Below are 23,229 nucleotides of genomic sequence, written 5' to 3' on the forward strand. Positions count from 1 at the left end.
TACTTTTCCTGGGCAGCCCTGAGAAGCTGGACCACGTGGTCGTACTTCTTGTTCGTGTCCTCCACCTTGTTCCTCACCAAGGCGGCACTGCCAGCGTTGGGCACGGCATCTACGAAGGCCTCACACTCCTGGACCTTTTTCGCTTTCTCAGGCTCGATGCAGCGGACCTCGTTGGAGATGTTCTGCAGGGAGAAGAAAGCCCTCACAGCCTCTGAAGGAATAAAGCAGCAGCTCCCGGCGGCTGTGGGCCAGCAGAGAGGGTCACACTGAGGCAGACCCCTTGTTCCAAATATGGGGGGGAGGATTTTGTGCCAGGTGGGCCTCGGTCTGCTGGGACAAGGTGATGTTCCTTGGGGGCCAAAGAGCAGCACGTTGCTGTAGGATGGCATTTGCTGCCATTGTGACACAGGGATTAGACCCACAAGCTGTTTTGATGGTGTCGCACCCACCCGTACAACATTCCCTCGTCCACCCTTCTTTCATGTCCAAGATGGCGTCTGCTCCCTTCGCCCTATGCATCCCTCTAGTATCCTCTCCTTACACTGTGGCTCGTACGGAATAGTTCCTAGCTGTGTTCTGGCCTCTAGATCTTGCCCTGGGTGTCTGATTTCTGACCCTGTCACCGTGGGAGTAGGGATCTGAATTTCCAGCTGTGACAAGGGCAGAGGTCTCGTCTGCAGAGCAGGAAGCTTTGCTGGGTTTATATACTCGTGGAATAGGTCAGGGCTGTTAGTGGAAAAGGAGCCACCATCTAATGACATGCAAACACTCGATGGTGCTCTTGGGAGTTGGTGCTTGATGCAGATAAGAATAGTGGTATTTCTGTACCTTTCCTTTTCTTTCCCACTACACAGAGAGGGGCTTTCGTGGAGCTAGGCATGGTAGCTGAATGAAGAGGCATTCAGATGAGCTCCTTGTAGTCGGAGGGAGATTCCCTAGCTGACTCTTCAGCTCCTTCCACGGCCAAGGCTGCTTTCATGGCTCTTGCTACAGTCCCTGGCCTGCGACTTGCCCTACCTTCCCTGCGCTGGTTACCTGAAGGCCCTTAGCGCGCTCAGTGCTGTCCTGCACAGCCCGGCTCTGCTCCAGCGGTGGCCGTAGGTTGGCCGTTATTGCCTTCTCCTGCTTGTCTAGGTCGCTGTTCACTTTCTCCAGTCCTGCTAGCAGCTGGCGCACCTGCACAGATGCGGTGTCTAGACAACCAAGGGGTGCTGGGTTAGAGGCCATGGGAAACGAAGGCTGGGCTAGACCCAATGACAGTGCAAGTGTTGGGTGAGAACCAAAGCCCCAGTTCCCACAACAGCAACTCGGTCCCCAAGCTCTAGAGGTTGGGGCTATTAGAAATCTGCATTGTAACTTGGTAGCCTCAGTCCATCTCTTTGAGGCTGCGGGCTCCAGGGTCTTCCTGGTGATCCTGAAGGACCTAACGAGCCACGGCGGAAGGTGCTTCCCCATGCACGCCTGGGGCTCATGATACAGCTAAGCACAGACCCAAAATGACCTGCCTGAGTCCCTCTTCCAGCAGCTCCAACCCCATTATTCACTGGTGAAGAAAATAAGCTGGGTTTTAGGGGCTGCTGTGGCAGTTACTTTACCCCCTAACACAGGAAAACAGAAGCACCAGGAACCGTCCATAGAGCTGCAGCTGAGGAAGCAGCCGGCTCCAGACCTGGCCAATGGAGCCTTGCAGTGCCTGGCCAACCCACGAGCCAAGAACGGACACCTGAGCCCACTGCCACCGGTTCAGACCGAGCTACAAGGTGACCTCCTCCCTCATGCTTTGGGGCTCCTAACGCTGCAAAGGCTTTGTCCAAAGGATCCCTGTGTGAAGACCCACCTCCAATGCCATCGGCCTTCAGCCCTTCGTAGCGTTGCTGCAGCGCCTTCTTGCTGCTGGCTGTCTTCTGCTTCACGCTCTCATGCCGGCCGGCAACGCTACCCAACGACAACGTGTGAACTGAGGTCAGGGCCTGTTCTTGTGCCCTTCCAGGTGGCCAGTGACGTCCGGCCTGTCACCCACGTGTCGGCTAAGCTACTGCCCCGACATATGGGAGAACACCGCACCGTACCCAAGGGACGTTTCTCCTAGTCGCAAGGGTGAACGTTCCCGGCTGGGACAAAGCCCTACCCCTGCATGCAGCTGCCGTTCAGCTGCACTCAACCTTTCAGGCAGGCACACCTGGCGTCACCTCTGGCCCCAAACAGGGGAAGCAGAGAAAGGCTCTGCTCTGAATTGCTCTCTGGTGCTGGTGGATGGGAAGAGCAGAGCTGATGGGCTCTGGAAAGAGCCACGGGCAGTAGCAGGGTTGCCATAAGGTGGGGACGGGAACATAGGACAGGTCCACTAACCCCGGCTGTGTCAAAACAGCCCCCAAATCGGCCCGACTGGGGCCTGTATTCATAGGCTGGCTGTGAAACACGTCTGATGACGGTCACGTGCCACCTGCCACGCTACGCGGGTGCTCAGAACCAGCTGCTGCCCCCGAAGCGTTCTGTCAAGGAGGGCCTGGGTCTTCATCCCCTGCTCCTCTGGGGAGCTAGTTCTGTCCCCCAGCTGCCCACGGCGGTTCTCTCTCGGGACAGGAAGTGTTTCGGGGTCACAAGAGCCGGGAGGACAAACTGCCCCCGTCCCACCTTGACCCCGGGGCATGGCCCGGCGAAGCACTTTCCAGCCCTGTGGATTCATGTCCACGATTCCCGGTGGCTTTGGTTCAGGAGGAGCGAGGTGCTAGTCTCAGTGGGAAGGAGATGGCCCAGTCCCACCCTAGCCCAGGCTACACTGAAAGGGGCCTGGCCACACGTACGTGTCAGCGAGAACTAGCGCTTCGGGGTCTGTGGGGGGGATCATGAAACAGACCCCCGGGGCGCGAATCATGTTTCCTGAGTCGTCCGCTAGGTCCCAGATTTCTCCGTTGTTGTTGGTCAGGGTGTATCGAGCTCCTCGGGTAACCTGGCCCTAAGGCAGAAACAAGCCAGTTAATAATAACCAGGGCACACAGGCCCAGGGGCCCCGTCAGGTCACCATGGCTAACACACAGCCTGATGGCTTTTCCCAGCTAGCCAGGCAGGTCTGCCCACCTGTGCCATCAGGTGGCTAGCCGGGGTTCTTAGAGAGAATGCAGCTGTTGTTCCCCTGCAGGCAATTTTGACTCTTTACCCGCTAATGCTCACACACACACAGCTGCTGGGACCATCCCATCCCACCTCCATCCATGCAAGCCTCAGGGTGCTGCCGGACAGCCAGGGCTATGCTGAGCTTCCTTCACCCAGCTCTTAATGGCCTCAGGCAGGAGCAGGTGCAGAGGATCATGGCGGAATTTATATCAGCAAAACGTCAGGCCGAGGGCGACAGAAGAAGGTTGATTGAGTTAGTCACAAGGTGCCTGCACCCTGCTGTTCTCCTGGGCTGGGCTACAACCACCAGCGAGCTGCACAGCTTCGAAGCTCTGCCATCAGCCAGCCTGGGAGCGTACCACTTTCAGGAGGTTCCTTACCCAGTGTAGTGTCCTACCAGAACCACACAGAAGTTCGGGAGGGGGAAAGCCCCTCGAGGCTAGCTGTGTCCAGCTGCAACCACAAGCCGCCCCCCCTGCCCCACCACCGCATCGCCTCTTTTCTGGCCGGGGCGAAGACAGACTATGTTATATTCTAATACCGAGGTTCTAGGAAAGCTTTCATAGTTAACCAGGTTCTCGTGACGTGGAACGGGGGAGCTGGTTTCCCTGCGGAATACCTCCTCGCCTTCGTAGTCACAGAGCGCCTCCACGGGGATCGGCTTGGGCAGGCGCTCCCGGCGGTATTTCAGAGGCAGCACCTGCTGGCTGTGCTTCTGCAGTGACTTCACCACTTCCGCGTACTTGTCCAAGGCCTTCTCCTGGTCCTGAGGGGAAAGAGAAGCTGCATCAGGGCAGGAAGTTTTACAATGGGCCACTGAGCTGCTGTTGCCAAAAAAGCAAACGTCTTTCTGGGCTGCATTAACAGGAGTGTTGTCAGTGAGACATGGGAAGTTGTCCTTTCACTCTACTCTGTGCTGATTAGTCCTCAACTGCTGTACTGTGTCCGGTTCTGGGCACCACAGTTCAGAAATGATGTGGACAAATTGGAGAAGGTCCAGAGAAGAGTAACAAAAACAAATGAAAGTCTAGAAAATATGAAAGAATGGGGTCTGTTTAGTTTGGAAAAGTGACACTGAGAGGAGACATCACAGCTTTCAAGTGCTTAAAAGGGTGTTACAAGGAAGAGGGAGAAAAATTATTCTCCTTGGCCTCTGAGGATGGGACAAGGGGCAAAGGGCTTAAACTGCAGCAAGGGAGGTTTAGGTCGGACATTAGGAAAATCTTCCGAACCGTCAGGGTGGTCAAACAGTGGAATAAATTGCCTAGGAAGGTTGTGGAATCTCCATCTCTGGAGATATTTAAAAGCAGGTTTGATGTGAGGGATGATTTAGACGGTGCTGGGTGCTGCCAGGAGGGCAGGGGGCTGGACTTGATGACCTCTTGAGGGTCCTTCCAGTTCTAGTGTTCTGTGAGTCTGTGGCCCATGACCACACAGGGCCATCCATGTGGCATGTTGGGCACGGGAGGGAGACCTTTAGCACCTGAAATGGCCACGGCGACAGCTGCTGGGGCAGCTGGAAATGCTTCCTCTCGCCCTGGCTGGCAGAGCTGAGTTGTGAAGCCTGAGGAGCAACATCTCACCTACCAAGACCCTTTCAAAAGAGATTTTTCGTGTTGACTATTCACAAGGCAAATTGCCAAGAAATATGTCTGTGTTCTCCTCGGCTGTGATTCCTTCCAACCCCTCTCTGAGGTGCTGTTAGAGCCCCCAGTTCTCACCTCGACAGACAGGAGGCGCAGCAGCTGCCCCCGGGCACTGTGGGGCGGAGGTGAGCAAACAAAGGAAAAACACCCTTGTCTGCTCTTCGTTCCTCCTAACCGCTCGGTACCGCCGCAGCAGCCGAGCAGCGAAAGGAGGCGTTGGTCTGCCAGTGGGGAGAGGTGGGTCCGGCCCATCAACCTGTCCTCGAGCAGCGTTCAGCTGCGACACAAACCCGAGGTCCCCTGTAAGCAGTGAGGTGTGACAGCTGGATGCCCTGCATCCTGCGCCATGGCCGCCTAGGGGGCGGGGGAGCTGGGGCCAGTACAAATGTTGCCATAACCAGTATGATTCTCTAAGGATACGGCCCTGCTTCTTACCCTAACCCCAGCCCCTGGCATCTAGGCCCAGCATTGAATTGGGGCTGGAGAGGGACCTGGTGGGGAGGGGTAGTCAGCTTCGGGGGCACAGGGGGCTGCTGCCTGAGAGGTGGAGGCACGTCCCATTAGTGGTTACTTGGCTTTGCAGCACTCTGGCCTGGGAGGAAGCCCCGCTTCCCTGCCTGGCCTTTCCCTGAGCAGGCAGCTCTGTGGACTAACGTTTCCCTCAGGGGTGGCTCGGCCAAGTCCCGTGACTGGCTCATGATGCTCCCAACCTGAGCATACTCGCGCAGTAGGAGAATCCCAGCTGCCCAGCCCCTGGTGCCCTCCTCTCCTCATGAGATCTCAGCCGGGGAGCTGTGGCCAGCACAGAGCAATGAGTGGGCGAATGCAGGGGAACAGAAGGGTCCATCCCCTTGGGCTGAGACTGGGAAGCCCACCAGTAGGCCTGCAAACTTCCAGGCAGCACCTGCTCTGCTGTCACAAAGGTTCCCTCCCTCACGGACACCAGCGTCGTGCTCTTCTGTTATTGTGCGGCTACTCACGTCCAGCTCCCTGAGAAGCGACTCTAGCTGGTATCTGTCCTTGAAGTCAGGGCTGTATTTCTGGTCCAGGTCCATGTCCACTTTCTTCAACAGCTCCTGGGTATCTGTGGCATCCTTCCGGAACTGCAGGGAGGTCAAAACCGAGCCCTCAGCTGGGCGAGAGCTCAGGCCCCTGCATGGGCCCAGCATGGGTGGGTGATGCGTCCCCTCTGAGCGGGCAGCAGGTAGGGGGCGAGCCCCACCCAGCGCTGACTCTGCTCAGTGCTCGTTGGGGACCTTGGCCTGGCATTTCCTGGCTTCCCAGTGGCGGGGGGCTGCTGCCCTTTGGAACGAGCCGGAGGAGTCCCAAGTGTCTGTAGACACTGAGAAGGAGAAGCCGCTCTCCGACCCCCTTCCCTGCTCCTGCCTTGCCCATCTCCCTGCCAGAGCACCTCTGTGGCTCCTCGCAGCCCCCAGGCCGTTCTCAGGCACCGAAGCAGCGAGGGCCTGGCTCGGCCCTGCCCGTGTGGAAACATCCCACTGGGATTCCTCCGGCACTGTTCTGGAGGGACGGGGGAGTGGCTGGATCGTCGCGAGGCAGGACAGCTTATGATTTCCTCCCCTTGGTGGGGGCAAATCTCGCTGGGCTCCGCCGGGGCCCACACCAGCCCTGCAGGGCAGCGATCACCTCAGGGAGGCGCGACACCACGTGCGTGTCTGAGATTCCCCTCAAGTAGCTCTGAGCAGCTGGACCTGCCCAAGGTCATGCAGGAAGCCTGTGGCAGGCAGCAGGTATCGCCAAAGGTCAGTCCTGAATCACAGAGCCAACCTTCTCGCGGGGGTTTTCCCTCTCTGGATGCCTTCAGACTGAGGCTGGCGGCCGCTCCGGCTCACCTGCCGAGGCTCAGTATGGGGTAATCGGTTGGAGTTCAGTCGCCTACGCTAGGCCGTCAGCCTGGATGATGAGTGATCCCTTGAACGCGATGAAACTGAGTCTGGTATCCTGGCGTCTAGCTGTGGCAGACAGACGCTAGAGCACGAGGGGGAGCGTCTGGAGATCACTCAGCACACAGCACCTGCTCTCCCCCGGTCACCGAGAAGCCGGAGCTTTCCTAGCCCAGGGGTCTGTTACCTGGTGATAGTCCTCCATGAATTTCAGATGGCTCTCCTCACAGATCAGTAAGTTGAGGTACTCCTTCCAGTCAGCATGGACAGCCTCCATGTGAGCCTACAACACAACAGACACGCTCAACGGAGGCAGCGGGCATGTTACGGAGGCCTGTTGCCTGCCTCAGAGGATCAATGGCAGCTCTGGAGAAGAATCCCAGGCGACACAAGCACGAATGGGGCCTGAGACCAAAAACTGTAGCACTGGGTAGCAGGAGCACAGATCAGCCAGTTTTCCTCTGGGAGCTGAAGGCTTGGAAGCTACTCACCATTTTGATATTGGGCTCAATTCTCCTGCGGTGTAACTTCAATGGCTTTCCTCCAGGAAGGAACCTCACCCCCATGTGCTTGCTCCCAGGGGGAAAATGTCACCTTCCATCCCCACTGAACGAATTTTCGTGGGCAGCTTAAGGCGGGAGCCCGAAATCCCTGTGCCCGAGCAGAGTCGCTCAGGAGAGCAGGCCAGAGCACTGGATGTGTTTGGGGGGTGGGGGATAAACTTAAAAATTGTGCCCCGCTTTTCCATAAACAACCTTTTACCAGCTCAGGGAGGAACACGGTAACAGGCCAGGGGGAGTTGGGATACCTGGATCTCTATTTTCTCACTGTACCTGATTTATACACGTGCAGGAGATGGGAGCCATTTTGTTGGCATTTGGCAGCTCAGGAAGCCGTGCAAGGCCGAGAAGCCAGTATATGGTGATGCCAATGAGGGCCAAAGTTCACAGACATTCTTAGCTTGGGGAGTCACCCCCGGATGCTCGGTCAGGGCCAAGCCGGCATTTCCTGGAGGGTGTTCTCACCAGGGTAGGCCGGGAAATGAAGTACCTGTGAGGATTCTCTGGGGACTCACCTCAATGGGGTTCTTCCCAGGGTGGTTTTGGGCCAGGAGCTGGTCTCCCTCCGCATGCAGCTTGTTGACAGTCTCCTCTTTCTCTTCTAGCTTGCGACTGATGAAGTTCTAGGCAGAGGCAGTGAGAGGGTCGGGCTCAGGAGGGAATACATGAAGGTCATCTCTTGCAGATGAACCAGCCTACAAGAACCCAGGCCACAGCCGGGCAAAGGGACCCTGGCTCATGTCCCAGATTCTACCTACCTTAAAATGAAGGGGTCTGACTCCTTGGTGCACTCAAAAACCAGAGACTCCCTCATGTGTAACACACCCAGCCAGTAGGCGATGGAGGGTGAAGTAGGCCGGTTTTGCGCCAGGGGAGAGCCGGGGAGGCTCTGTGCGTACCTCATACTGGCGGCGCCGGCTGGGGTAGTCCAGGTTACGGTCACTCCAGTCGTAACGCATCCTGTCCTTGGCTTGCTGGTCCAGCCAGTAGAGCTTGTTGGTGCAGCGCTGCATGTAATCCTGCAAGGAATTCAAATCCTGCTGCCGCTGCTGAGACGCCGCCTGCCAACGGAGGGAGAGACAGAGGGTCAGAGCTCACCTAAGCCAAGGCCACAGCCTCCTCAGAACTTTCCTCCAGGCAGGGAGGTTTGTGAGCATCCTGCACCCCACCCCCCATCAGCTAAAAGCATCTCTGGGCAACCATCTCCCACCGACACCCACGCCCTCGGCCCAGCTCTCTGGTGCCGAGCCACCCACGTCCGGTCTCCGCAGGGCTGCGGGAGGTTCTTACCAGCAGCTTCTGGTATTTCGCCTGGAGGCTGCTCATATATTCCTGCCACCAGAAGAGAGAAAAGTTCAGTGTCAGATTTGCCCATGGGCTGCTAGAACCACTCAGCGTATGTAGGGCAGAGGGGCCACGGCAGGAGGCTGCCAGTGCAAGTTTAGGGCCCAAGTGTGAAATTCAGCTCTGGATACAGGGGTGGCTTTAAGACGCCCTTGCAGGTGGGCGTGTTTGAAGGCAGGGCTTGGCGGGGTCCATCCTACCGGTGTGCCTGGAAGCTTGTCTTTCCCCGGTGTAAATCTCACCCAGGCTATGTCTACAGTACGAGATACACTTGAACGTAAGGCAGTTAGCTCGATTGTACCCTGTGACTGTATCCACTGTAAAAACCAGGAGCTCAATTTCAGGAACACGAGCGTCGATAGCGTAACATCGTCGGAACCAGGTGGGTGTAGCGTCGGGTTTGAACTGAACAGTTCAAAGGAAGGCCGACGGGGAAGCGCCATGTCTCTGAGTCTTCGTTAGCCTCCAGAGGCTGAGCGGCACTGCTTATTTGGCTCCCAGCTCCCTGCCATTCACAGGAGCCGGGAAACTGACCGGCACAGCACCTGGATCCCTCCTGCACCTGGCTTCCGGCTCCTGCGAACCAGGAGCATCAGCACTGGTCAGTTTCCCGGCTCCCCCAAGCTGCAGGGGACCTGGGGACCTAGGAACCAGGCAGCAGGGTGAGCGTTGCCAGGGATCGGGGTGCGGCAGGGCCTGGTGGGAGGGTGCAGAATGCAGGGTGGAGGGAACAGTTGGATAGGTTCCCACAATGCACTGCTGCAACATTCAACGCTTGGCCCCTCTAGTGCGGCAGCACCAGCTTGACTTTGTCTGGACTCCGTGGGAAGTGAAGTTACTCAAAATCGAATTTATCAAACCCAGAGTTATAAACTCGAATTTAATAAAATCAAATGTACCCCCTAGTGTAGACGTAGCCCCAGTCTGGCCTGTGGGCCCCGGGTTAGTTTAAAAGCTCTGCAGTCCTTTGTGAGTGTGGCGGGGGGTGGAGACAAGGTGAGGCAGAGGCAGGGTAGGGAGAGTGGGGATCAGCATGTGCCACAGAGGGACGGTGCAGCGGGAGCACGAGGGAGCGAGGCAGCGAGAGAAGGGCCCTACCTTGTCCCGTTCCTTGCTGATGTGCGGCCCGATGGCCATCACCTCGTTGTGGAAAATGTTGTGCTCTTCCGCTTGACTGTTGACTAGAGGCAGGTCGGTCCCGAAGCCCTGGCTGTTCAGCGTTTCCTGGCACACAGAGGAGCTAAGGTTAGCAACGGCCATACTGGGAAACACCCACCAGCTCTGCTGCCTGCCTGGCTGTCTGAGCGGAGCTACGGCGGAGAGACCGCGAGCTTGGGATGCTGCCTTCTGCTTCCTCGCAACAGGGGAATGAGGTGGCCTTGGGAAGCCACTTGTGAGTCTCTGCTGCTTGAAGGCCTAGAAGGAGCGTTGGCCGAGGCACTCGGTGTCCGGTGCAAGGAGTCACGCCTCCTCTTTCGGCCCACTGTGCCACGTCGGATGCGAGGGCACTCCGACCCCTCAGGTGAGCCTCCTGTCACGGTGCAGCACGCCCTCACGGGCAGATGTGAACATGGCCCACTTGCAGCCGTGCCAGGGGACCTGTCCTTCGGTGACAGGGTGGCAGCTGGTGGCCTGGGAGGGCCACGAAACACTTTCCCCGCCTGGCACAGCCATTTATTGCATTGCATGATTGACAGGTTGCATTCTGGAGGGTTTAACTGAAGCAGCAATGGGCAGAGGGTGGGCGCCTCTGCTGAAGATCTGATCCAATACAGCTGTCTCCGTGTCCCGGAGGGCAGCCCTGGATTGCACTAGGAACAGCCTGTTCTGCAGAGCCTGCTGACAACGTGCCCAGTAGCATCAGTGGGAGAAGGAGCAGCCCAGGATGTCATGGTCCTTAGGGACTAAATGGATGGCAGAGATAGCCAGTGCAGGACATTTTCCAGCCACTGTGCAAACCCCCCCTCGTTGCAAGGGCCTCTCTGCCCTGCTAATGGGACAGCTCCCTGTCCGTGGTAGCAGAGCCCCTGCCATGGGCAGAACTGCAAGGCCAGCGTGGCCTACCCAATGCAAAGTGCTAAGTAAACAAGTTGTGCTGGATTTGGGGATTTGCAAAATGAAGCTGACACGGCAGTTTAAATAGTAGCAAAATCAGCAGTATGGAGAGACCAGCTGTCTCTTTCATTGTGCTGGATCTGGCTAATGAATACAGCAGGCATTGGAGGCCAGCCCTTGATGGGAGTGACGCTGTCTTTTCATTCAGAAGAACTGACCAAAGTCCCCCGGATCGTCTGAATAAAATGCAGGTCCGTTCTCAGTCACTGAGCAGCGGAGGGTGGTTACCATGCAGAGACGGGGCTGCCCCACTCTGCTGCAGCCTCCATTTACGCAAGACGCTCAGTTGGTGTGAGCTGGCACAACGCTCAGGACCTCAGCGGACTGGTGCTGATTTACAGCAGTTCAGGAGCCGACCCTTTGTTTTGCATGTCAGAGGCTCAGAAAAAGTCTGGTGCACTGAAGAAAATATTCGATAGCATAAAACGCTGGGGACGGGACCAAGACCAAAGTTACAATAGGGCAAAAATGCTTAGTTCTTATGTGGTGCTTTTCATCAAATAGCTCACAAAGCACTTTACAATGGAGTGCTGCATCATTATTCCCACTTTCCAGATAGGAAAACTGAGACGCAGAGCTAGAACGTACCTATGATGTTACTGGATTGTAACAACTCATGGTTGCAACTACTGTTACATGTTTGCCTCAACTCTTGTACAAAGTGGGTCAAGTGAGGTAGCTGCGAAAAGCTATTGATTTGCTGACTGCCTATACTATTCAGATGCATGTAGCATGTTTGTATCTGAGGCGAAGAGTATTGGCTTTGTACTTGTCGTTCAAAGATGTGCTTCTGGCAGACGCCAACAGGAGGATGGCCAACCTTTTGTGAAAGGACCCCGCTAAGCCAAGGGAACAGAAGGACTTGATTAACAAAGGGCCTGGGAAGGTGCCAACCCACACAACACGAGCTCCTCTGAGAAGGTCCAGACCAGCATAGCATGGGAGCAATGAGTGCTACCTGTAAAGGGCTGAGTCATGCAGGGACAGGTGATTTGCTCATGGGACAAATTCCATTTTGTAGCTTGTATTTTTCCACAGGAGAACAATGGGCTGCTCTCCTCATGGCCTAGGTCGCCTGGAGGTCACGCCATTGTGTCTTCAATCGACTTCTCCACTCTGGAGGACTTTGCTGTGAACTGGAGCTTGAAAGGACTGATGGATGACTTGTTCTAACAGCAGATGTAGCCCAGGGACTTAAGTCTGAAGATTATTGTACCTCTGCTACAAGAATAACTTTGCAGTTGGTGTATGGGTCTGGCCTGTGTAACAATTTTAACTTCCTCTTCTTTGTATTAATAAGCCTTCAGATTTTAGATTCGAGAGGGTTGGTTAGCAGCGTGCGGTTTGGGTAAGGCCTGAGTTATAAATTGACCTAGAAATGTGACTGAGCCTTCGGGATCGGAAGCACCTTTTCTTTTTCTAAACGAGATTGATTTTCATAATGTCACATCTGTATAAGGAACGGTACTGGTGGTGGCACAGAAGAACTGGAAATTGCTTGTGTGACTTCTTGCTAGCCACCGTGGTGCAATGGACGGGTGCTCTGTGACTGGTTTGGTGCACCTTACAGAGGGAGCCCCCAATTTTAGGCTGTAAGCAGCCCTGTCTCAAATCACTTTGCCTCGAATAGCTACTCCCAGCACTGCCCCAGAACCTCTCTCACTGTCAGCCAGCAGGACAGCGACTGGGCTGAGTACAGAACCCTGATCTCCTGAATCTTGGTCAAGTGCTTTACCTACTAGGTTGCACTGCCTCCAAAGGAGGGTTGGGTCATTTCTGGCCTAATTTCAGGCACCAGTGGGTGTCCATCAGCATCCCTTAACTTTAGCAGACGGGGCAAATTGCTATAAGCCTGGATTGGCACTGGGCAGTTTACCCAGGTTTCAAGCAGGTACAAAGTACATATACGCCAGTTCTCTGCTGCAAGGAGTTCCGTTGGGGTTGTTTTGCCCAGCGATAGCTGTCCTCGGAGCAGATCCCCATTTAGCTAACGCCTCAGTCAACCAGCCCAGCGTCCGGCTCTATTAAACCCATTCTAAAACCTTTGGGCTCCTTGACTCCACTCTGATAATCCAAGCCACCCCGTCTGCCCACACTCAACACGTTCTGCTGCAGTGTGTGCTCTATGCAATGTTAAGCTGCCTTGATGGTTTAATGAGAGCTCCTGGATGTGCTCTTCCATGCAGAAAAAATCCCCTGGCACCTACGTGTCACACTTTTTGGTACACATAATAATTGGAGATTCACATTCCTAGAACTGGAAGGGACCTCAGGAGGTCATCTAGCTCAGTCACTGCCCTCTTGGCAGGGCCAAGCACCATCCCTGACACCTATTTGCCCCCATCGGCCTCCTCAAGGATTGAGTTCACAACCCTCGGTTTAGCCGGCCAATGCTCAAGCCCCTGAGCAAGCCCCTGTCTCCAGAGCTGCCCCCAGGAACATTGCTGGCAAGCCCACGGGTTTCAAGGGCAGACGCCAGCATCTCTGTACCTGTTTCTCATCGATCACTGCAGACCAGTTGACCTGTGGCTCCACCTCCTGTGGAGTGAAGTTGTAGATCTGCTTGTGTTTGGCATGCAGGTTGGCCACACGCTCCTTCAGCTGCCTGATGCTGCAGAAAGGGAGAGGACAAGCGACTCAGGGGCATCACGGATGTGGCAGCTGGGCTGGTTTAGGTCAACCCCGGGGTGGCACAGAGAGAATGTCATCTGGTCTGGGTCATCCTCCCTCCCCATATCCCCTGGTGCGTTGGGAGCAGAAGAGGGCACGGTCAGACTGCACCATCATGCGAGCTTTAATGACTTCTCAGGGACAGGTAGATACATTGGAGGGCAGGGACAGGGTCCAGAGTGACCTAGATAAATTGGAGAATTGGGCCAAAAGAAATCTGATGTGGTTCAACACGGACAAGTACAGAGCCCTGCACTTGGGAGGGAAGAATCCCAAGCGCTGTTACAGCCTGGGGACCAACTGGCTAAGTAGCAGTGCAGCAGAAAAGGACCTGGGGATTACAGTGGATGAGAGGTTGGATACGAGTCAATGGTGGGCCCTTGTAGCCAAGAAGGCTAATGACGTATTGGGGTGCATTAGGAGAAGCATTTCCAGCAGATCTAGAGAAGTTATTATTCCCCTCTACTTGGCTCTGGTGAGGCCACATCTGGAGTATTGCATCTAGTTCTGGGCCACCTAGTATAAAAAGGACATGGACGCTTTGGAGATGGTCCGGCGGAGGGCAATGAAAACGATTAGGGGGCGAGAGCACATGACCTACAAGGAGAGGCTGAGGAATTTGGGCTTATTTAGTTTGCAGAAGAGAAGACTGAGGGGTGAGTGGTAGCAGCCTTCAGCTTCCTGAAGGGGGGGGGCTCGAAGGAGGATGGAGAGAGGTTGTTCTCTGTAGTGACAGACGGCAGAACAAGGAGCAATAGTCTGAAGTTTAGATTGGATATTAGGAAGGTTTAGATTGGACAGTAGGAAAAACTATTTCACCAGGAGGGTGGTGAAGCACTGGAATGTGTTACCTAGAGAGGTGGTGGAATCTCCACCCCTAGAGGTTTTTAAATCCTGCTTGACAAAGTCCTGGCTGGGAGGATTTAGTTGGGGTTGATCCTGCTTTGGGGAGGGGGCCAGACTCGATGACCTCCTGAGGTCCCTTCCAGCCCTAGGATTCTGTGGTATGGTTTTCCATCTTTACAGAAAGTCAGCAGCTGCTGAATTGGTCCAAAGGAAGAGGATCATCAGCCCCCTTTTTTAACCTTATGGGTTCTCCCCTCTGAGTGAAGACCAGGGATGACCCAGCTTCATGTGAAAGCCTGGTCTGAGGTGGGCTGATTCTTTTAGATGCTGGAGGTGTGCTGGAACTGGACCTCTGTGCAGCAGAACCAGAAAAAAAATATTTTGGGTTGTCCAGAAACAAACCCTTTAAAAAAAATTAGCCAATGAGAACTTCCAGCAAACTGTATTTTTTTCAAACATTTTGTTCAACTCTAAATGAAACGTTTCATTTTCATTTGCAGAACAAACAAGAAATCCTGTTGCACTTTATGGACTAACAGATATTTCAGAGCATAAGACTAACAGATATTTTGGATGCGTCTGATGACGCGGGTCTTTGCCCATGAAAGCTTGTGCTCCAAAATATCCGTTAGTCTATAAGGTGCCACAGGACTTCTCGTTGGTTTTGAAGATACAGACTCACACGGCTCCCGTTTTCATTTCCATTTTCATTAAAAAAATTAATAAAAGTCAAAAGCAAAAGGTGATTTGACCTGAAAGATCGAAATGTTCCATGTCTAAAATGTCAAGCCCAAACATTTCAATTCTTTCCGGCATTTGTTTTTAATGGAAACAACTTAGACAAATTCCAGCACAAATCTGTGAAAGGTTTCTGTAGACTTGAAGCTGCAGTTTTTGACCAAAAAAAACCCAAACAAACCAGCCATAAAATGGTGCCCAGCTCTAACCCAGCTCCTCAGCTCCTCCTGGAAGGTGTTATAAAAATGCCCGCGAGCCCTATGGAGTATCGGACAAGTGCCTGTCTGGAGTGGAATCTGGCTAGCTAAGCTGCATGCACTCAGTTAGGGATTCAGGACAGATTTCGCCCCCAGTGGACTCACTCTTCTGTGATCATGTCTCCCTGTGGATGTTTCATGTGTCGGGCAATAGCTGCATCACCATCCAGAACATAGAGGAGTTTATCTGACTCGGCCAGTTTACTTGCGCTGTGGTCCTTGTACTGGGCAGGCTGGCCGGCCTTGAGTTTGTGTAAGTCCTGCAGATGCAACAAGAAAAGGGCGGTGAATCGGCAGAAAATGCTGAAATGGACAGCAGCAGACCAGTGGAGAACAATACACTATAAACTGCTCAACGCATGAAGTCATTAAGTAAGGGCTGGTCATGCAGGATATGTCTACACTACAGAGTTATTCCAGAATAGTTTTTTTTTGGCGTTCTTATTCCAAAACAAGATATTCTGGAATAACACATCCACACTAAAGGGAAGCCCCAAAATAAGCAAAATTTATTCTGAAATAGTGTTTCCACACACAATACAGCCTATTTCAGATTAGAACCCCTGGAAGCACATAAAAGAGAGGCACTTGCAACCCGTATTCTGTGTCTAAACAGCAGCGTTATTCTTGAATAAGCTATTCTGGAAGGCTACAACTACACTTGCATTCCTCTTTGAAAGAGGAATCCAAATGAGGGAATTTGAAAACGCAAATGAGGCACTGATTTACATATCTTCCACTTCATTTGCATAATCTCTGTTTGGAAGAGATTCTTTCGAAAGAAAACAAGCAGTGTAGATGGGGCGCTTTTGAAAATAAACCCCATCTTTGAAAGACCCCTTCTTCCTGAAACAAAATAGGAAGAAGGGTTCTTTCGAAGATGGGTTTATTTTCATAAGAGCCCCATCTCCACTGCTTTTTTTCTTTCAAAGACCCTCTTCCGAAAAGGGATTAAGCAAATAAAGAGCAAGATATGTAAATCAGTACCTCATTTGCATCTTCAATTCCCCTCATTTGCATTCCTCTTCCGAAAGAAGAATGCAAGTGTAGACATAGCCGAACAGTTTATTTTAAATCGCCCCCAGTCTCTGTCTAGCCAGCCCATATTCCGAACTATCTATTTCAGAATGGGCGCTATTCCTCACAGAATGAGGTGTGCAGAATTTGAAATAAGACGGCTGCTGTTTTGAAATGATTTCAAACCAGCAGTTGCATTGTGGAGACGCTCACGCAGTTATTTCGGAATAGCGGTCGTTATTCCAGAATAACTGTGCTGTGTAGACACGTCCATGGACTGCAGTGTGCAGAGAGAGGCACCCCTGAACAGGACGCTAACCTCCGCACGCTGTCCTCCTCCGCAGCCACAGATGCTCAGGAGAAGGTGTGCCTGCCGGGGAGGCCAAGGACAGAATACCGTTAGACAGACCGGATGCTGTAGCTGATCACCACAGGACAGAGCTGAACTCCAAGTCACAATCGTCTCTTTCCTTTTCCCTTGCTTTCATGGCTGTGGCTTTCTCATGCGCACACCCTGTGACTAGCCCTCCTTCTGAGGAACCCTTTCTCCAGCCGATATGGAACTACCAGGAAGTCATGTCACCCCTGTTGCTCCGCAGCAGGGCTCGGCGGAGAACTGTGCTCCAAGTCCCAGGAAACCAGGATCTGAGGCTTTAAGCTCCTAGCTTCATGAGGCTACTTTTCCCCCGCTTGCTCTCTCTCTTGCCTACAGGTTGAACTTCTCTGGTCCGGCACCCTCTCACCCAGCAACATCCGTAATCCAGCACGATTTTAGTTAGCCGGACGACCACTTATCATGGGTGTGGCCAAGTTTCCTGTGGTCCCATATGTTTGCTTACAGCCACCAGTCCTGGCTCCCTATGGTGGTCTGGCAAACTCTCTAATCTGGTCAGGACCCGAGGGTGCGGGATGAGAGAGGTTCAACCTGAAGTCCTTCTGCACAGGTGTTACAGAGCCAGTGCTGTGACACATTCCCTGGGTTATACCTCAAAAGCAGCATCCCATTACGCAAGACGCTCTGCTCTTGACTTGTACATGGGACACATTCCAACAGAGTTGGTCTCAACTTTATGATGGGTAATCTCGTTTTTGTCCACAAAATCAAATAGGACTAGAAACATATTTAGGACTGTTAACTTAAGTGACCAGATTTGGGGGTTTCCTAGGGAAAAGGGAGAGCAAAGACGATCTTCAGTCTGGGAGATCTCCCCGCCTTCAGCACTTTGGTGGGTGTCAAGCATAGGGAAATGAAACCGAGCCTACACAGAACGTGAAACTGATGAGCTTAGTGTCAGAGTCCCATGGGAGTGAAAAGCAAACGGCAAACAAATTGCACAGGGCAGCCGGCAGTTGCCAACGCTCTGCCAGCCCCTGTGGCTTGAGTGATCGGAGGGGTTCTCCGCCACACGAGCAGGGGAGGCAGCGTGTGCGCATGAAGGGAACAGGGCTGCAAAGAGGATCCTCTAGGAGAGGGCCTGGGCCATGGACTGACAAGCTAGGGGCAGCATGGAATGGAAGGAAAGCTCAATGCACTGGAGGTCAGGCTGGGTTGAAGGATGGGGCCCGTGCAGGTGTGGGAAGGTGAGGTGGAAGAGGTGTGTGCATGGTATGGCTGGATGAGTTCTGGCTCCCTGCTGGGCGGCATGGCAGTGCCACGGCAGGTGAGCAATGCAGGGGTACACAAGGAGAGGCTGTAGGGGACTGGATGACACTGGGGAGCCAATGCGGAGCGGGAGCATGGGCTGGGTGGGGAGGCTCTGCAGGGAACAGGTGCACACAGGGGAAGGGCTGGAGGCGTACGTGGGAGGGAGCCTGGCTCAGGGAGCGCGGGGGCAGCCGTTACTCACGTTCTGCATTCGGGAGTCGGCTTCCACGATGTTCTTCTCCACCTGGTCGGCATTTTTCTGCAGCCGCTCGATGAGCTCGGCCAGCTCCTTGCTGGAGATGCTGCGGGGAGAGAAGGCCAGAGGAGCTGACGCCAGCGGCTGCAGCAGGGTAAAGGCGGCGGGGGAGAGGGGGGCAGCCCCTGAGCTGCTGCTCGACTCCGTGGTCTCAGGAAATGCCTCCCCTGGGGGCAGTGAGCCAGGCTCAATGGCCCTGACCCCATCAGAGGGGAGGGAGAGGACGGGGCGGCTCGGCTCAGCTCAGCCTGCCAGGCTTTGCAGCTGCACATGACTCACCGCTGCCTTTCTCATAGTTTCCACGATGCAGCCGTGCCAGGAGGGCCAGGTTCCTGCCTCCCACCCTCGGCCTTCCCCACCACAGCCAGGGCAGGCCCTGCCTCAGGAACTAGGGGCACGACCTCCAGAGGGGGAGGAGGCGGGGGACTGCGGGGGGGTAGAGGGCCTCTTAGGCTGAGTGCACACCCCTTCTCTCTCACAGCAGAGAGGACACAGGCCCATGGGATGAAGGCGAAGCTGCCCATTTACTGAGACTGCGGGACACAGGTGGGACCTGTCAGCCTCCCTGGCATCCTGGTTCCCCAATACAGCCTGTGATGATCAGTCACCCCCGAGCCGGGGGGTCCCCATATTCTGACCCAAGCTGCAGTCTGCCAGCGGCTGCCAGCTGCACTGGAAATACACACACACAAACACATGTTCCAGCCAGCAGCTGCCCCGGTCCCCACTCCCCTAGGGCCTGGCTTGGCCGTGGTGGGGAAGGCCAAGGGGCCTGTCCGGCTGCGTGGGAGGCAGGAACCTGGCCCTCCTGGCACGGCAGCGTTCTGGAAATGCTGAGACACGCAGCAGTGAGTCGCCTTGCCCCAGCCTAGCAGCCACTGGGAGCTGCTCTGCAATCAGCAGAGGTCAGGTCGCTGCTAATCCTGGCCAAGCCAACAGCAGCAGGGGAGAGGGAGTGACCCTGGCCACTCCGCTCCAGGGTTGGCCCTCCTGGTCCCGAGCCCACAGTTTGAGGGTGGGAGTCAGGGACTCTCCTGCTTGTGCTGGGTGAGAGGCTACCGGGGGCTTCTAGGGGGAGAGGAAGGACAGAGCACGGCCAAGTGTCCCCTGCAGAATGAGCTGGACCGGCACCACGGCCAGCAGGGGAGCAGAGCAGGATGGGACACGCATGCAAACAGGAGGCTGCGTGGGCTCACGCCTGAGGCCCCGTCCTCCTGTCGTTACACTGGGCTGCTCCAGGGAGTGCGGGGGGGGCACTGACAGTTAAAGCTGAGCTGTGCTATTCCTCCCCAGCAGCTGGCCCTGGCCCTGAGAGGGAGATGTCTCAGGCTGGGCTGTACGCGTATTCAGAGCCCAGCTGGGGTGTTTCCATGGGACCACAGGAGACAGCGGCTCACTGGGGATGGAGGCAGCAGGTCAGAGCCTCTGCAGCAGTGTTGGTGCAACCGCCTGCAGGCGGACTCGAACCTGGAACCTCAGTACAGGAGCTGCCACAGCACGAGCTAAAAGCCCCTTGGCGCTCAGCTAAGGCTGTAGAGGAGATATGGGCTTTCTCAGTGTACAGCGGCTAGGGGGGACAGTGGACCACACCCAGTAGGTGTGTGCCTTACATTGGCACAACTCCTTCATCTGCCCATTTCCAGCTGTCTGTTGTGGCTCTGACCCCTGGGGTGACCTGGGGGGTCCCTACGGCTGGTGGCTGGTCCCTACCTGACTGCCTGCCAAAGGTCCCTGAGCAGCTGGCTGTGCCTGCTCCTGGCAGCTCATCACAAGCGAGGCTGCGATCTGGACATGACTGGCAGCCCCTGGGCCAGGGGAGCTGGAAGGAAGCTCCTCTCCAATGGGCCCCAAGAGCCAAGCTCAGCAGGTCCCTGCTGGAAGCTGCCTGCCCCAGGCACATCTTCTACCCCGGCCCTGGGAGTCGTGTGCTGGTGCCGTCTGCAGCATGGTGAGATCCAGGGCCTGAAAGTGCTCAGAGGCGCCTTGCTGAGCCTCCCTGGCCTGGGACCTGTCAAACCTGGGAGCCCCCAGCTCGGTAAGTGCAAAGTCTCCTGGGGTGCTCAGGCTCTGTGGCCAGCATGGTACATCCCCCCTGCGGCGTAGCAGCAGCAGCAGGCACAGGCCAGGACGCCAGCCGCGGCAGGCAGGACCCCTCCTTCAGCTGCAATCCTGGCTTCCAACTAAAGGGCATCCAGGCTGCAAGGAAAGCAGCTCCCAATCTAAGCCCAACAAAGGGGGACGGGCCCACCCGGCTCGGCTTTGCCCACGTGGAGGGCTGGCCCCAGAGAGCCGCCGTGCTGAGTTCAGGAAGCCCGTGTGCACGGGACGGCCTGAGCACCATCAGGCCCCACCAGCCCAGGCCCTTGTGATTTAGAGCCTAATGAAAGGCTCCAAGCCCCAGCGCTCAGGCTGCAATTCCCAAGGAGGGGCACCGTCCTCTCTGCGTGGGGAGGCTGATCATCCGGTGCAGGCTCCTCATCTCCTGCCAGCAACCACTTATCCCCCGACGGTTTCATCAGCCGCTGTGGTTTCTGGGCCCCTCGGCAGGACTCTGCCTGGGAACTGCCTGGCCCAGGACCGTCCTGGTCAATGACCCCAGTGCAGAGAAGGTGCGCACAGCTGCCGTTCTGCTGGGTGGGTTTCACCCTGGCTATAGGCTGGTGGCGGGGGCAGTGCGGTGGACAGCTCCGGGCCCAGCCTCTCCTGCTTTCTGGGTCCTGGCGCTTTGGTGAGGAACGTTTGCCCCTTTCGATGCCAAGCCGCAAGGAGGGCCCACAGGAATACTCATCACCTCGGCAGCGGCTGGAGCATGTCAGATCCGCCTGCCCCACAGCAGGAGTCTGATGCTTTGACTGGCACTGCAGAAATCACTAGGCGCTGAAGATCGGCCACGTAACGATGGAGCAAAGCACCTGCCAAGTGGAGCCAGGGCCCCTGCTGCAGGCCAGCCTTTAGGCCTCACTGCGGCGCAGAGCCCGCTGCTGGGGAAATGCCATCTCTCCCTCCTCCGGAGGGTGCCAGGGGCTGGCTCGCCCTCTGCCACAAGCCTCAACTTGAACCCCTGGCTGCAACAACCTCTGCAGGGATAGCACGGCTGGGGAACGCCCTAGTCGCGCCTGCAGTGCCCCGTGGGTGATGCAGAGCTGGCTGTACCGGCTCAGGGACCTCGCTGGGCTGGGAGCTGGGTGGGGCAGATATTCTGGCCGCTTGGCTGACAGGGTGTATGAGCACAGCCCGTGCAAAGTGGCAGCTGTTCGCGAGTGAATTTCCCTCTGTGGGGTGGGAAGCCTTAGCCCTGACTTAGGATGGGCCCATCTTGTCTGCTTGCAAGGGGGAAATTGGCTTTACTGACTGGCTCGTCCCATGTGGCTGGTTTCCAAGGTAGGCGCTCATTTCCTAGCGATGAGCAGAGCAAGCCCCATCTGTTGCTGCAGGTTCTCTCGTGCAGCTCTGGTCAGGCCCTGAGGGTGCCGGATGAGAGAATTTAAGAACATAAGAACATAAGAATGGCCATACTGGGTCAGACCAAAGGTCCATCCAGCCCAGTATCTCGTCTGCCGACAGTGGCCAATGCCGGGTGCCCCAGAGAAGGAGAACAGAAGACAATGATCAAGTGATTTATCTTCTGCCATCCATCTCCTGCCCTTGTTCTGAAGGCTAGGGCACCATACTTTACCCCTGGCTAATAGCCATTTATGGACCTAACCTGCAAAAATTTATCGAGCTCTTTTTTAAACCCTAATAGAGTCCTGGCCTTCACAGCCTCCTCCGGCAAGGAGTTCCACAGGTTGACTGTGCGCTGTGTGAAGAAAAATTTCCTTTTATTAATTTTGAACCTACTACCCATCAATTTCATTTGGTGTCCCCTAGTTCTTGTATTATGGGAAAAGGTAAATAATTTTTCTATATTCACTTTCTCCACACCATTCATGATTTTATATACCTCTATCATATCGCCCCTCAATCGCCTCTTTTCCAGACTGAAAAGTCCCAGTCTCTCTAGCCTCTCCCCATATGGGACCCATTCCAAACCCCTAATCATCTTAGTCGCCCTTTTCTGAACCTTTTCTAATGCCAATATATCTTTTTTGAGGTGAGGAGACCACATCTGCACGCAGTATTCAAGATGTGGGTGTACCATAGTTTTATATAGGGGAAGTACGATATCTTTTGTCTTATTATAATTTGCCAGACCTCGGGAGGTCAGTGTTGTCTTACAGCATCACCAACACTCCCACTGCTTACTGGGCTCTTGGAAGACACTTGGGGTAAATTACAGGTAAATAACAGCACAGAACACTGAGAGCCAGGCCTGGCAGCTGGAAACAAACTTGATGGGACCACGCGAAACTTGGCCACACCCGTGGTACGTGGTCATTTGGCTAACTAAAATCATGCCAGATTACGGATGTTGCAGGACGAGAGAATTCTGGATTAGAGAGGTACGAGCTGTACTGCCTGGCTCCCGACAGAGCTTTGAAGCACGACCCAACCCCCAGCCTGCCCCAACACGAGAGCAGCATGCCGCTGCACGTCAGGAGCAATAGAAGCCCCCAGCATCCTGCTGGAGGTGGCATTAGCTGAGAGGGCACAGGGCGAAGACCCCAGCTGCAGCACCTCGACTCGTAAGCAAAATGCCAGGAGACATCAAGCCATGACAGCCAGTTTTAGGAGAGCCAGTGATTTCTCCCAGCTGGCGCGTGGGCCTCGAGGCCAGTAGGTCTCTGGTTCAAATCCTCTCTCTGGAGCCGCTTTATGGCATGGCTTTAAGCGAGATGCTTAAGCCCCTTGGTGATATTTCCCATCTATAAAACGGGACTGAAGGGTGGTAGAAGAATTAATCTTCCTGCAGCGCTTTGAATCTATTAATTCCTTGTTACAATAATTACTAGTGGTGAAGATCAGCTTTTCGTGTTTACCCCACAGGAGGAGACGCCTAGTGACAGACAGTAACACTGCCGCACTTTGGGACACTGGTCAGCACCCCGACCCCCTTACAGCACATGGGGTGTCCTTGACAGGTCCCACTCAAGCCCTGGCCAGCTCAGGGCTATGCAATACGACACGACCAGCGCCTCAGGCAAGCACCGCTGGGACAGAGACGGACGGGGAAGGTA

At 55.1% G+C, this 23,229-nt stretch overlaps 1 protein-coding gene across 1 annotated transcript in view; it reads right to left on the reverse strand.

The window, feature by feature from the left end:
- PPL (periplakin) overlaps positions 1-23,229 on the reverse strand; it is a 52,862-nt gene that overhangs the window by 11,993 nt on the left and 17,640 nt on the right. Inside the window, exons 2-15 of the mRNA XM_075010850.1 lie at positions 18,059-18,158; positions 15,300-15,454; positions 13,174-13,294; positions 9,667-9,792; positions 8,515-8,556; positions 8,124-8,285; positions 7,740-7,847; positions 6,852-6,947; positions 5,741-5,863; positions 3,734-3,880; positions 2,805-2,956; positions 1,838-1,935; positions 1,036-1,193; positions 4-182 (exon numbers count right to left, since the gene is read on the reverse strand). Coding sequence (XP_074866951.1) covers positions 4-182; positions 1,036-1,193; positions 1,838-1,935; positions 2,805-2,956; positions 3,734-3,880; positions 5,741-5,863; positions 6,852-6,947; positions 7,740-7,847; positions 8,124-8,285; positions 8,515-8,556; positions 9,667-9,792; positions 13,174-13,294; positions 15,300-15,454; positions 18,059-18,158 — 1,767 coding nt within the window. The remainder of the gene's footprint in view (positions 1-3; positions 183-1,035; positions 1,194-1,837; positions 1,936-2,804; positions 2,957-3,733; positions 3,881-5,740; positions 5,864-6,851; positions 6,948-7,739; positions 7,848-8,123; positions 8,286-8,514; positions 8,557-9,666; positions 9,793-13,173; positions 13,295-15,299; positions 15,455-18,058; positions 18,159-23,229) is intronic.

This window comes from Carettochelys insculpta, chromosome 16, assembly GCF_033958435.1.
Source record: "Carettochelys insculpta isolate YL-2023 chromosome 16, ASM3395843v1, whole genome shotgun sequence".
Lineage (NCBI taxonomy): Eukaryota > Metazoa > Chordata > Testudines > Carettochelyidae > Carettochelys > Carettochelys insculpta.